Source organism: Pan paniscus, chromosome 15, assembly GCF_029289425.2.
Source record: "Pan paniscus chromosome 15, NHGRI_mPanPan1-v2.0_pri, whole genome shotgun sequence".
Taxonomy (NCBI): domain Eukaryota; kingdom Metazoa; phylum Chordata; class Mammalia; order Primates; family Hominidae; genus Pan; species Pan paniscus.
In genome coordinates, this window is record NC_073264.2 from 26,373,443 (window position 1) to 26,387,670 (window position 14,228).

General features: G+C 40.5%; 1 protein-coding gene across 4 annotated transcripts in view; it reads right to left on the reverse strand.

The window, feature by feature from the left end:
- The window catches only part of STXBP6 (syntaxin binding protein 6), a 240,928-nt gene that overhangs the window by 216,517 nt on the left and 10,183 nt on the right, over positions 1-14,228 (reverse strand). Inside the window, exon 1 of one of the 4 annotated variants that reach the window (XM_063596482.1) lies at positions 9,882-12,867. The exons of the other annotated variants lie outside the window; for them this stretch is intronic. Within the exon in view, the coding sequence (XP_063452552.1) occupies positions 9,882-9,897 (16 nt within the window). The 5' untranslated portion in view covers positions 9,898-12,867. Of the gene's footprint in view, positions 1-9,881; positions 12,868-14,228 lie in introns of those variants that run through there. 4 annotated transcript variants of the gene reach the window in all.

Sequence of the window (14,228 nt, forward strand, 5' to 3'; positions counted from 1 at the left end):
TCAGAATACAGCAGTGACCTCCTTTTGGAGTCCCTTAAAATGAAGTCAGAGGATTCTTTCTAAACTCTAAATTCAATCATTCCATTTCCAGGCTTCAAGATTCCTTACTCCCAAAGGATAAACACTCAACTGTTTAGCTTGGTAAATAAAGTCCTGCAAAAATTGGCTCCCCAACTGCCCTTTCCATAGCTTTACTCTTCAAAGACCACAGCAAATACACAGCTGCTCCCTGATCACATTGTCTTCCATGTATCTTTGCCTTTACATTGACTTTACATTGTTGGTGGAGTTCCTGGCTATGATTATCCTGCCAAACTTAGGACTCCACCAAATGCTATTATAGCACCTTGCACATTATAATGGAGCACTGAACTTCTGTAGGAGAAAGAGGATAAATGTCTTATTCTTATCAGTAGCCCCCATCCTTAGTTTAAAGCCCAACCTACAGCAGTCAGTAAATGTTCCCTGAGTGACAGGCAAGGGAGATACTTACTTGCATACCTCAAAAAGACGGTGCCAAAAAGAGAATCTCAAGGGAAGGTTGTCAACTGAAAAAAAAAAGCTTAGAGACCTAAATAAAAATACTACAGGCCCACATCTCTTATCCAAATCCCCTAAAGCCAGGTGTGCTTTGGAATTCAGCATTCTTGACTTTTTAGAAAGGTAATATGGTACGTACACCTTATGCTCCAAGTAGGATCTAGGTCAGCACCCCATAATCAAACACGGTAATACTGCTGCAGCAAAACTTACAAATGATCCCACTAAATTAGATACATGAAGAACATAAATAGACTCACATTTGTTCAAGTCCGATCTTACCACCAAGTGAGTTAGAAAAGCTTTCAGGGCCTTTAAGATGTTGGAATTAGAGAGAGGATGGTGGCTCCATACCACCTTATTTGCATACATAACTTTTTCACATCCCTTTTCTTGTTTGCTCAGAAATTCAGTATGGCAGGACTGACCCATATTTAGGCAACAAATTAAAAGTGGACACACACCCAAACACCAGCAGACAGGTAATAAAGTATTCTGAGAAAAAGAGATTCAGAGGCACATAAAAATGGCCATCATCACTAGCAACTGTTACAGCCTTTTACACCATTAAAACAAAAAAAAAGTTCTTTCTGAATCTAGCATGGAACCACCAGGTGAGAAAAGCAGTGAATACACAGAGCAGGAAATGAATGAAAGACTGATTGCAAGCATGCATACATGCATACATACATACATATTGTTAGGAGCTAACTCCTATCAGATTTCTAAATGGCTTCCCAATTGCGGGGACAGAAATGTACACATACAAACAATGGCATTCAGACACAAAAATCAAGCTGTTGCAGACCAATTTGACTTGCTTCCATATCAAAATAGAACCCATAATGCATAGATACAAGCATAGTTTGTTTATTGTGCTTTATTGCACTTCACAGATATTTTATATTTTACAAATTGAAGGTTTGTGGCAGCCCAGTGTGAAGCAAGTCTATCAGCGGCATCTTTCCAACAGCATGTGCCCACTCCATGTCTCTGGGTCACATTTTCATAATTTTGCAATATTTAAAAATCTTTCATTATTATATGCTACAGTAATCTGTGATCAATGCTCTTATATGTTTCTATTGCACTTGTTTTGGAGTGCCACAAACCATGCCCAAAAATGACAGTGAACTTAACCAATAAATGCATGTATTCTGGCTGCTCCACCCACCAGCCCTGTCCCGGTCTCTATCCCTTCGTCTGAACTCTATCAATAAATGTATGTATTCTAGCTGCTCCTCCCACCAGCTATGCCCCTGCCTCAGGCCTCCCTATTCCCTAAGACACAACAATATTGAAATTAGGCCAATTAATAATCCTACAATTGACTCTAAGTGTTCAAATAAAGGAAGATTCTCATGTCTCTCACTTTCAATCAAAAGCTAGAAACGATTACGCTTAGTGAAGAAAGCATGTCGAAAGCCAGGATAGGCTGAAAGCTAGGCCTCTTGCCCCAAACAGCCAAGTTGGGAATGCAAAAAACTTCTTGAAGGAAATTAAAAATACTGCTCTGCTGAATGCATGAATAAGAAAGAAAAACATCCTTATTGCTGATACGAAGAAAATGTGACCAGTCTGGATGCAAGATCAAACCAGCCAACCAGCTACAGCATTCCCTTAAGCCAAAGCCTAATCCAGAGAAAGGCTCTAACTCTCTTCAATTCTACGAAGGCTGAAAGAGGTGATGAAGCTGCAGAAGAAAAAAAGCTGGAAGCTAGGAGAGGTTGGTTCATGAGGTTTAAGAAGCCATGTCTATGAGATAAAAGTGCAAGGTGAAGTGGCAAGTGCTGATGTAGAAGCTGCAGCAAGTTATGCGGATGATCTAGCTAAGATAACTGATTAAGGTTATCAGTTACCATTAAGGTTATCAGCTACACCAAACAACAGACTTTGAATGTAGATGAACAGCCCTATATTGGAAGAAAATGCCATTTAGGACTTCCATAGGTACAGAGGAGAAGTCAAGGCCTTGCTTCAAACCTTCAAAGGTCAGGATGACTTTCTTGTTAGAGGCTAATGCTGCTGGTGACTTTAAGTTGAATCCAATGCTTATTTACCATTCTGAAAATCCTAGGGCCCTTAAGCATTATCCTAAATCTATTCTGCATGTGCTCTATCAATGGAACAACAAAGCCTAGATGACAGCACATCTGTTCACAGCATGGCTTACTGAATATTTTAAGGTCATTGTTGAGACTGACTGCTCGAAAAAAAAAAACTTGTCAAAATATTACTGCTCATTGACAATGTAACTGGTCATCCAAGAGCTCTAATGGAGAGGTACAAAAAGATTATTGTTGTTTTCATGCCTAATCATCCATTCTTCAGCCCATGGATCAAGTGGTAATTTCTACTTTCAAGTCCTATTATTTAAGAAATACCTTTCATTAGGCTATAGCTGCCATAGACAGTGATTCCTCCGATGTATCTAGTCAAAGTCACTTCAAAATTTTCTAAAAGGAGTCACCATTCTAGATGCCATTACAAATATTTGTGATTCATGGGGGGAGGTCAAAATATCAACATTAACACGAGCTTGGAAGAAGCTGATTCTAAACCTCATAAATGACTTTGAAGGGTTCAAGACTTCAGTAGAGAAAGTAACTGCAAATGTGGTGGAAATGGCAAGAGAACTAGAATCTGAAGTTTAGCCTGAAGATGTGACTACGTTGTGCAATCTTATGATAAAACTTGAATGAATGGGGAGTTGCTTCTTATGGATGAGCAGAGAAAGTAGTTTCTTGAGGTGGTGAAGATGCTGTGAACATTTTTGAAGCGACAACAAAGGACTTAGAATATTACATAAACTGAGGTGATAAAGCAGCAGCAGCAGTTTGAGAGGATTGATTCCAATTTTGACAGAAGTTCTACAGTGGGTAAAATGCTAACAAACAGCATCACAAGCTGCAGGGAAATCTTACATGGAAGGAAGAGTCAATCAATGCAGCAAACTTCACTGCTATCTTATTTTAAGAAATTGCCACAGCTACCCCAACCTTCAGCAACCACCATTCTGACCAGGCAGCAGTCATCCACGTTGAGGCAAGACCCTCGACCAGCAATAGGATTACTATTTGCTGAAGATTCAGATGATCATTGGCATTTTTTAGCAATAAAGTATTTTTAATTCAGGTATGTATTTTTTCAGACATAATGCTACTGGACACTTAATAGACTTCAGTATAGTGTAAACATAATTTTTATAAGCACCAAGAAACAAAAAATTTGTGTGACTTACTTTATTGCAATATTTCCTTTATTGTTGTTGTCTGGAACTGAACCTGCAATATCTCTGAGGAATGCCTGCATATAAATATATTATTTTAAACAACCACAAAGACTCCTATATAATGCTTCATGTGAAAAATTTCTTTTAGAACCAAGTGCTGGCGGGAGTATAAAGCTCTCCCTGAGAAACTGGTAGGTGCTTTCCCTTCTGAAAAGACTTACCACATAATTAGGATGAGGAAAAAGAATGTATAATCCCATTTGCAATGAATCCTAACACCTGGACACTCATTTGGTAGTTAAGCTAAAAGTTCTTATTTCAAAGAGCTGGATAATTCTGCCTCAGAACCTTTATAACAGACACTACTTGATTCTATCACACACCAGAGGCCAATAATAATAGCAATAGCTACCATTTACCCTACTGAGTCCTCACTGTATGCAAAGCAGGGAGCTGAACACTTTGAAAGTCTCAATTAATCCCCCTATTAATAATAGAACATATCTCATAAGGTTACCATCCCATTTTACATATAAGAAGCTGGATCTTTCAGGAAAGATCCCAGAGCTTTCAAGAAGGAAAATCAAATGACTACAATGGCATCCCTTGCCAATTAGATAGCATTAGGATTGCAATTAGATAGCAATTGGATAGAGCAATTCAACAGGCTGGAGTAACAAAGGTGACTAGGCCTAGCCCCCAAAGTCTGGTCTTCCATGCCTGTCTGCTCACAGCATCCAGGACAGTACCCCATGCCCAATATGAGGGGAAAAGGCAGGGCCTGAGCCACTGAATGAGAAAAGGAAGCCAAGGTGCTCATCAACTCACCAGGAGAGCCTGGCCACTTCCTTCTCAGCACCCTTTATTCTACTACAAGCCTTGAGGACTCTAATAACTCTCTTTTGCCCTTTTTTGAGGCCAATATTTGCCAATTAATCATGACTCTAAGACCTTGAGTGGAGGACAAGACACTATTCCCTCAAGGGTTCTTCATCTTGAGGGGCAATACAGAAAACAAAATGCTTACTGTGTTGGGCAAGGGAACAGGAGAACTGATTTTAAACAGACAGATTTTAAAGGAAAATTGGTAGCTCACAGATCACCAGTTACATATATCTTCAATATCCACCTAAACACCAGGGCACAATAAAGGCTGACAGCATTGATGGGTTCCTATCTGTCCCTCCTCGGCCTTTAAAGCTGTAATCCTCATGCTCTCTGAAATTGCTACGGCCTGGCTTCATCTTGAGTCATAAATTCCTACCCATTGCTATACAACATGTTATTTTTAATTAAGGTAGATTTAAATTAACTGTTATGGAAATTGCCTAACACCCTATATAATGACTAATTAGACACATCCTGATTTCCTTCACAAACTCAGAATGAAAAGAAAAAAAAAAAATCACAAGTTCCAGAATACACCTCTCATAAAAACCGAGAAAGGACAGTATATTTCAACAGAAATTCAATCTATTGCTAGTGGAAATTTGTCCAGACCAGACATAAAATACTGGTACACGTCGAAATTATGTCCTCATACACACAATATTGCCAAATTTTGTAAATATTTATAGACCTATAAATCTTTACATTGATTTTAGAACAAGACAAAGCCATCACTTGGTTCTCCCCTTGTACTGAACCAATTAAAGCTTTGGTTACAAAAAAGCAAGAAAACAACTTCTAAGAGAGAATGACCTTAAACTGAAAAACAGGCTTTAATATGAAACGTCTTAGAAGTATTTTAAGTTCTAGAAAATCACAATGAGCTGAAGAATCAAGAGATTGGAATTAAGAATTCTGAGTTTACTACTCATTTATGGTAGAATTGTACTGCCTCAGTTTTCTCACCTGTAAAACAGAGGCAGGCAGAAAGATGAGAGTACAGGAGGAAGAGATGACAAAGGGGTTAGATATCCAAAGCCTTTTCCTGCTGAAAAACAATTCATATTGCAATATACATAGAATAGATTCTTTCTAGAGACAGACTACTCCTCTGTTTCAACTAAAAAATAAAAGCTTTTTAAAACATCAAAGAAAATAAAGATACAGGATAATAAATTGGCTTTAATCGTCTTAGCATGAGAGTAAACTTTTATTCTTATGCAAATGCAAACTTACAAAATAAAAATGAGTGGTAAGAAATATTTTTGAAGAATGGCTGTATGTATCTCCCAAGCAATTTTTTTTTTTTTTTTGCTCAGTTCTATATATCCTAATGCACAGGACAAATGAAGATAATTTGGCACATGCTATTATTGCCCACCATCTCTAGTTATTTTAAGACAGTAACATGTTTATCAACAGCATGCTTAGGACAACAGACCAGCACAGCAGAGCAGAAATATCCCGAGGTCACTCTTGGACCACAACGAAGAGCCTAAGAAATGCCCTGCTTCCAACTAAAGGAAGAAATGGACAATAGTATCACTGGATTCCAAGAGAAGGTGGGGAGTGGAAAATACAGAAGAAATATGGTGGTAAATACAGAAAGAAATACAGACAGGAAGATAGAAAGTTTGAAGTGACAGAGATGGAAAAAAATAAAGAGGCTTGAAATGTAAAACCTTAATAAAGACAACAGAGGCACACAGGAGGAAAACAGACTGACCAGCCACTTTGTGCATGGTCTCCAACGCTGCGAAGGCATTCTATTCTGCAGAGAGAAAGCACTGCAGCAGTACTGATCCCCAGGACAATCACCACACTGGAACTAGCCTCTCTCTGGTTTTAAGGTTGGTGGTGAGTTCCATCATCCGACATCGCTCGACACAGAGGATCAAGATCAAGACATCATTTGTCCTCAGTCCACACTCAGCCCTGGGGTTGTGACTTGAGCACCCCAAGGCCTGAAATGTAAAACAATCTCAAATAAAAAAGAAACTAGATCTAACCTATCTTTCACTCATCTCTCCCCCAGTCCTCAGTCACATTAACCAAAAACTCATCCACTGATTCAATCACTTTATGGAAGGATCGAGTGGAAAAAAGAAACACAGGCATTTACCTAAGCAGGAGCACTCAACCCGTCGGGGGAAGCCTCACCTACCAAGAGCCAACTGTCACCACAGGGCCTATGCCCTCTGAGCAGCAGCTCCCACTAGTGGTGGGGAGGACAACAGGAGAACATAAGAACAGATTCACAGAGTCCCTCGATCAATGTAAAATCCTTCACATTTCACAAAGTTACTAAATACATAACCCTCACAGACACCTCAGAAGGTTAGTGTTACTAGGCTCATCATACAGATAGATAAACAGAGGATCAGAAGGGTTGAGTCTAGCATAAAGGGAAAAAGACACATTTCTAAGTGCTGAGAAGTTCAAAATAACTTGTAAGTGCTTCCTGAAAATTGCAGGCACATCTCTATATGATGAAATGCATTGGGGGTTGTACTACAACTATGAATCTTTTCTCTTGCCCCAGCCACACTCATTGGTACACTAACTGCTGTTTCCCACCAAGCACACACACCACTTTTCTAAAGAAACTCCTACTCTAATCCATCAAACAAAAGGTACCTGAGTGGCTATTATAAGTAATACTGTGAGGATTCAAACTTCAATTAGAAAAAGATCTTGACTATAGTCTACCTGGGGAGGCATGACGGTCCATGCAATGACACCACCATCACACAGTCATGCAAGCTAGAGACTGAAGAGCCAACTCTGGCATCTCCCTGTTTCTCACCCTGTACTTTCAACCCATGACCACACCCAGTCATATCACTTCTTTCTATTTCTCCATACCTCCACCCGGTTCGCTCCATCTTTACCACCCTGGTCAGACTATCATCATTTCTTCCTAAACTACTGCAAAAACTTCTAAACTGGTCCACTGTATCTTCTCTTGGACTTCCACAATCAATTCATCCACTTCCTTTATTGCAACAAACATGAATCTTGTCAATCTAATCACTTCAAATCCATGTTAGGAACACTGGTGACTCTTGAGAAAATACTTTCTCATACCCATTATCCTCCACTTCCAGCCATAGAGGGCTTCTGCCCCTTGCTCATACCAAGGTCCTTCCTACCTCAGGGCCTTTGCACATTCCATCACCTCCATAATGCCATCTCCCTCCCTCTTTAACTCTACTCATCCTTCGGATCTCAGCTCATCATGACTTCCTTAGGAAACTGCCCTAATTTATTTGACTAGGCCAAACTCCCTCAAACATGTACCCCCCTGGAGCACTTACAACAGTTGTCATGTAACATTTTATGCAATTAGTTTAGCTCCTTTAAAAACATTCTATAAAAGCAGAAACCTTGTCTGATTTTGCTTACCATGAAAATCAGTTACACACATAGACTCTTTTGCTGAATGAATGAAAAGACAGAGATCTAAGTTTAACACAAAACAAAATGAAAAAAGTGCCTGAGAAAATGCAGGTATATGACCCTGCAGGATTTTAAACCAGGAATTTCCTGGGGTCTCTTCACCCCAAAATAGCACTATGACACAGCATCTATGTGAGGAAGGGGAGAGAAACTATAATATCTTTGTCTGTCCTTTCTCCTGTTCCAAGCCTGGACATGAAATGGACAAGGAAAGAAGTAGGGTGCTGTATAGAAGCTTGGCCCTGTACGTTTGCTTTTGATAAAGGCAGGGGAAGGACGTACCGGTAATAATACCCAAACACTTACTGAAAGAAAAACCAACTAAACCTACTGAAAGAGTTGTTCCAGGTAAACTTGCCCCCTAACACCCCCACACAAGAACCATATCCCTCTGTGGAGGCCTTTCCATGATGTAGGTCATCATCCTTACATGAAGCTGAATATCTTTCCCCTCCTTTAAATGTCAATGGCATTTCTCTCCTTCAAAACCCAGTTTCTTCTCAAAATCTGCTACAATTTCCCCATCCCTCACATAAGCTGAGCATATTTAAAATGCAGTCGCTCATACTGATGCACTTCTTATTAATAAACGTCTGATCTTCTTTCTTTTGAAATCCAGTTTCTCAAGAATGGCCCCAGGTTCTGACCATACCCTCTAGTCACGCACTGCCTCAGTACAGCACAGTGCAGTGGTCAAGAGCCTGAACTTGAGAGTCACATGGATGGGATGTGTGACCCTGGGACCAAAGGACAACTTCTCTGAGCCTTGGTTTCTGACTCTGTAAAACAGGGCTACTAACGGCACCTAATTAAAAGAGTTGAAAGAATCCATAAAATGTCCTCAGCACAGTGCCCAGCACACTACATATGCACAGCTATTAATATTTTAATCAATATCACATAGAGGAAGCCTCAGATATTCACTGAAGTCAGCTCCTTATTCCTAAACCAAGAAGCTTATTAAAAACTTCTTAGAAAACTTCTTGGCCGGGTGTGGTGGCTCACACCTATAATCCCAGCACTTTGGGAGGCCAAGGGGGGCAGATCACCTGAAGTCAGGAGTTTGAGACTTGCCTGGCCAACATGGTAAAACCCTGTCTCTACTACAAATACAAAAATTAGTTGGGAATGGAGGCGTGCACCTATAATCCCAGCTACTCGGGAGGGTGAGGCAGGAGAATCACTTGAACCCAGGAGGCGGATGTTGCAGTGAGCCAAGATCACACCATTGCACTCCGGCTTGGGTGCCAAGAGTGAGACTCTGTCTCCAAAAAAAAAAAAAAAAAATTCTCATAAAAAGAACTTTAGACAGTTGTACCTGTGAGATAACACAGCCATCTATAGGGAGGCAGTGCTTACTGTACCTCTGCTGCAGATGACAATGGGACCTGACCTACATCCTAGTTACATATCCAGGAACTAATCATTAGCTACACCCACTCAAAAAATAAGGATGTGGGCGGTCCTTTACTCCTCCTGTCACAATGTATATTTTGTGTTTACTCAGGACACCATGAAATTCAAAGTACAAAGCACCATTTATACGTTTCTTTCTTTTGGCAGGAAGTCAATAAGTTCAAACGTCCACCAGCCAAGTCCAGATCTGACATATACAACCTACACAGGTGTATAGGACAATATAATCTGATAAGAAAATGAGTTTAGATCACCAGATATTCACAGCCACTGGGTTCAACTGCTTCTTAGTGACACCTGGAATTCTTTACAGGAATTAAATGTGGCATAAAAATGAATATCTTACCAGAGGGAGTTTTCATTAAAATGTCCTCAGATTTTTTTTTTTCTCAGCTACCTCATTTTATCCAGGGAAAACTGTGTGAAAATGAACAAAATAAAATTATAATCTGTATAGGAAATTTAGCAATCTGGTTACCCACGGCCAAGTACTCTGCAGTAAAAACCAAGACTGTGCAGGATTATAGGTGTTAAAAATAAAGAAACTACCAAATGAAGAAAGCATTCTTCTATGTAGTCTCAGGAGAAACACAGAGGTTTCTTTGCTACTACTTTGAGCCAGAAAAACAGGTTGTGGGCTGGGCACGGTGGCTCACGCCTGTAATCCCAGCACTTTGGGAGGCTGAGGTGGGTGGATCACCTGAGGTCAGGAGTTCGAGACTAGCCCAGACAACATGGTGAAACCCCGTCTCTACAAAAAATACAAAAAGTAGCCAGACATGGTGGCGTGTGCCTATAATCCCAGCTACTCAGGAGGCTGAGACGGGAGAACACTTGAACCTGGGAGGCGGAGGTTACAGTGAGCCGAGATTGTGCCACTGCACTCCAGCCTAGGCAACAGAGCAAGACTCCATCTAAAAAAAAAAAAAAAAAAAAAATACAGGTTGTGGATTGCAGCTTTCTACATCCTCAGCTTATAGACAACATTCCCAGTGTCAGTGGAAGAGGGCTAGTGTGGTGGGGTCCATGATCCCAAAAGGGTGAGAACAGGTCTCTGGGATGGCCAAGCACATATGTCTTTCTTCTGGACCCTTGGGGCAGCCAAATGCCCCACTGTCTATCTGAAAGCTACCTGCCCAGGGCATTCTTTTCAGGAAAAATTTCTGAAAGTCTTTACTGTACACCAAAGAACATTAACCCACTGGGTCTTGGGGAAAACTAATAGGAGATTTTAAGTTCAGGAATAAATGAACATTAAAGAAATCAGCTGGCCCGGCACGGTGGCTCACGCCTGTAATCATAGCACTCTGGGAGGCCGAGGCAGGCCGATCGTGAAGTCAGGAGATCGAGACCATCCTGGCTAACAGAGTGAAACCCGTCTCTACTAAAAATATACAAAAAATTAGCCAGGCGTGGTGGCGGGCACCTGTAGTCCCAGCTACTCGGGAGGCTGAGGTAGGAGAATGGCGTGAACCCGGGAGGCGGAGCTTGCAGTGAGCCAAGATGGCGCCACAGCACTCCAGCCTGGGCGACAGAGAAAGACTCCGTCTCAAAAAAAAAAAAAAAAAAAAAAAGAAATCAGCTATACCCTTCCTCTACTGGTCAGATTTTATGTAAGTATCCACCCTGAAAAAGACCTGCTTTTTACACGGAATATACACGGAATATATTTACAACAGTGACATTATTCATCAGCATATCTTTAAAGTATTTTCTGGGTAACTATTTGCCAGTCAGGAAGAAAAAGGAGCAGACACAGCAAAGCCTACAGTAAGACAGTCCTGGCAGAATGTGGCAGGACCCTGAAAGGCCCTGAAGAGCTCCAAAGATCAGCAGGACCGCAGGAACCAGGTTTGGGAAACAGGAGTGTCCTGAAGCCTGACACAGGCCACCTAGGACTCCCGTCTCCACAGAGCCCCATTTGACAGAGGCCCGGAGAGCTCCTGGGACTCTGAAATAGGACAGGAATGGAAACCAGAACTTCACTATCAGCACTTGTTTTTCTGGCTGCAACAGAGTTTTGTTAATTCCTCCAACACTTGGCAGAGGAGAGGCAGGGTAGGGAAAGGAAAAGGCAAGACAGTAAGGTTTGACTTTTAAATCATGTTCTCTTTTGCTCTCTAAACCTGACTTTTCATCTGTATAATGATAATACTCAAAACAGATTAAAAGACATCATTCAAATGGCATCTTCTCCCCCCCTGCTAATGTCTTCAGTCTTCACTCAAGAAAGGAAGTTGCATTCCTTTACAGGCAAGTGTTGTAAATAATGCTTAGGGTTTTTTGTTTGTCTGTCACCCATGGCATTAGTCCTTCCTTCCAGTGGGACTGGGCTCTGAGAAGTCTTGCTATTTCCCAAAATCACTGTACATGCTCAAAGGTCATTTTAAAAGCACCTAAAGTATTCAAAAGTATGCATGCTTAGAGCAATTCCAAAAAATGTTTTCAGCAATACTTTTTAAGGTGGTTTACTATCTTCCAGAGGGACTTCTACAAAAGGCAAACTCATCTGGAGATCAAATGGTTTTACGCTTTCCAATGGTCTCTGACTTTACAATTGCCCTGGGCCATCTATGCTGGCTGCAACTATTCAGCAAGTTTCCTTGCTAAAGGGTTTTATACCTCTATATACCACTTCATGTCCTCCTTCCCCAGAAAGATTTGAGGATAAAATCAGATATCAGTGACAGGTAACCCCCATGACTACAGATTTCAAGACTTTTTACAAATGTTCTGTGGAACTTTCATTGTGTTTTTAAAAATACGAACACACACACACTCACACACACAACTGAAACATAAACAAGAGGCACGGAAAGATACTGAACTTCAAATGGTGATAAGCGAAAGATAAGCTAAAATCATAATGACAGACCCCCATACAAACATCAGAATGGCTAAAATGAAAATGACTTATCAAACTAAGTGTTGGCAAGAATGTGGAACAATGTAACTCTTATTCATACCTGATAGGAGTGTGAAGAGCCACACTGGAGAACTGGCTGTACTCACTAAAGCTGAACATATTCACATCTTAGAAATCAGCAGTTGTAGACACACACCCACAATCAGAAAAGCAAACCCATGGTCATCAAAAGACATACACATAAATGTTCACAACAGCATTATTCATAATACTCAAAAACTGGAAACAATTCAAACATCTGCCATCAGCAATTTATGTTCACACAAAGGAATACTATCCAATAATGAAAATAAATAAACTACTGCTGCATATACAACGTGGATGAATCTCACAAAATCGAGGGAAAGAAGTCAGACATAGGAACCCTTAGAAGCAGAGATTAGAGTGGTTGTTACAAAGAAGGGAACAACAGACATTAGGCCAACTTGATGGCAGAGGGTAGGAGGAGGGAGAAGAGCAGAAAAAATAACTATTGGGCACTAGGCTTAGTACGTGGACGACAAAATAATCTGTACAACACAGTCCCATGACTTGTGTTTATCTATATAACAAACCTACACGTGTACCCTCGAAACTAAAAGCTTTTTTTTAAAAAAAAGAAAAATAAATAATGGTAGTTACCAGGGGAGGAGATGGAGTGACCAGGGAGATGCTGGTCAAAAGATACAAATTTTCAGTTAGATAGGAGAAATGAATACATTTAGACGTACTGTACAACACCATGATTATAGTTGACATAGTGTATTCTATACTTCAAAATTGCTAACAGAGTAGATTTTAAATGTTCTCACCACAAATAAATGATAAGTATAGGAGGTAATGCATATGTTAACTAGCTTGATTTAGTCATTCTACAACATATACATATATCAAAACATCATGTTGTACAACAATAAGTATACACAATTATTTTTCAATTAAAAATAAATACAAAATTTTAAAAAAGAAGTCCAACATAAAATACAAAATACAACATAAAAGAATACAAAAGTATAAATTAGGGGGTTAATAGCATAGATTCTTTATGAGTTTTCATTTCAACTCAAACAGGAAGTTATTATAAGTCTTGTAGTTCTATTACCAGTGCTGCTCTATAGTAAGCCTTTATTTCAAAAGTGGAGAGCTTTTCAGTTCACATATGGAAATGAGGCATACTCTTCATTTTGGAGGCATCAAGTTTCTTTTACTTAGTTTCTCTCTCATTCTGTCTTCAGCTGCTTTCTGACTGTCTTTGTATAAATTGCAGTTTCTTGGTGCATATCTCTCTGGATATCTTATGTCTCTCTCTGGGTCCCAGGTTAGGAATTAGGCCTTCTTCAAGCAAGAAAGTGCTTGGAACACTAAGGCTGGACCCATGGAGACTCGGCTCCTCTACAGCATTGGCCCAAGGATTAGCCCTCTTCATTTCCTGGAATGCTGTCAGAAACGCAGAATCCCAAGACACACCCCAGACCCAGTGAATCAGAATCTGCATCTTTTTTTTTTTTTTGAGACGGAGTCTCGCTCTGTTGCCCAGGCTGGAGTGCAGTGGCGCGATCTCAGTTCACTGCAACCTCTGCCTCCTGGGTTCGAGCAATTCTCATGCCTCAGCCTCCCGAGTAGCTGGGATTACAGGCGCCTGCCACCATGCCCGGCTACTTTTTTTTTTATTTTTAGTAGAGACAGGATCTCACCATGTTGGCCAGGCTGGTCTTGAACTCTTGCCCTCAAGTGATCCGCCCGCCTCGGCCTCCCAAAGTGCTAGGATTACAGGCTTGAGCCACCGCG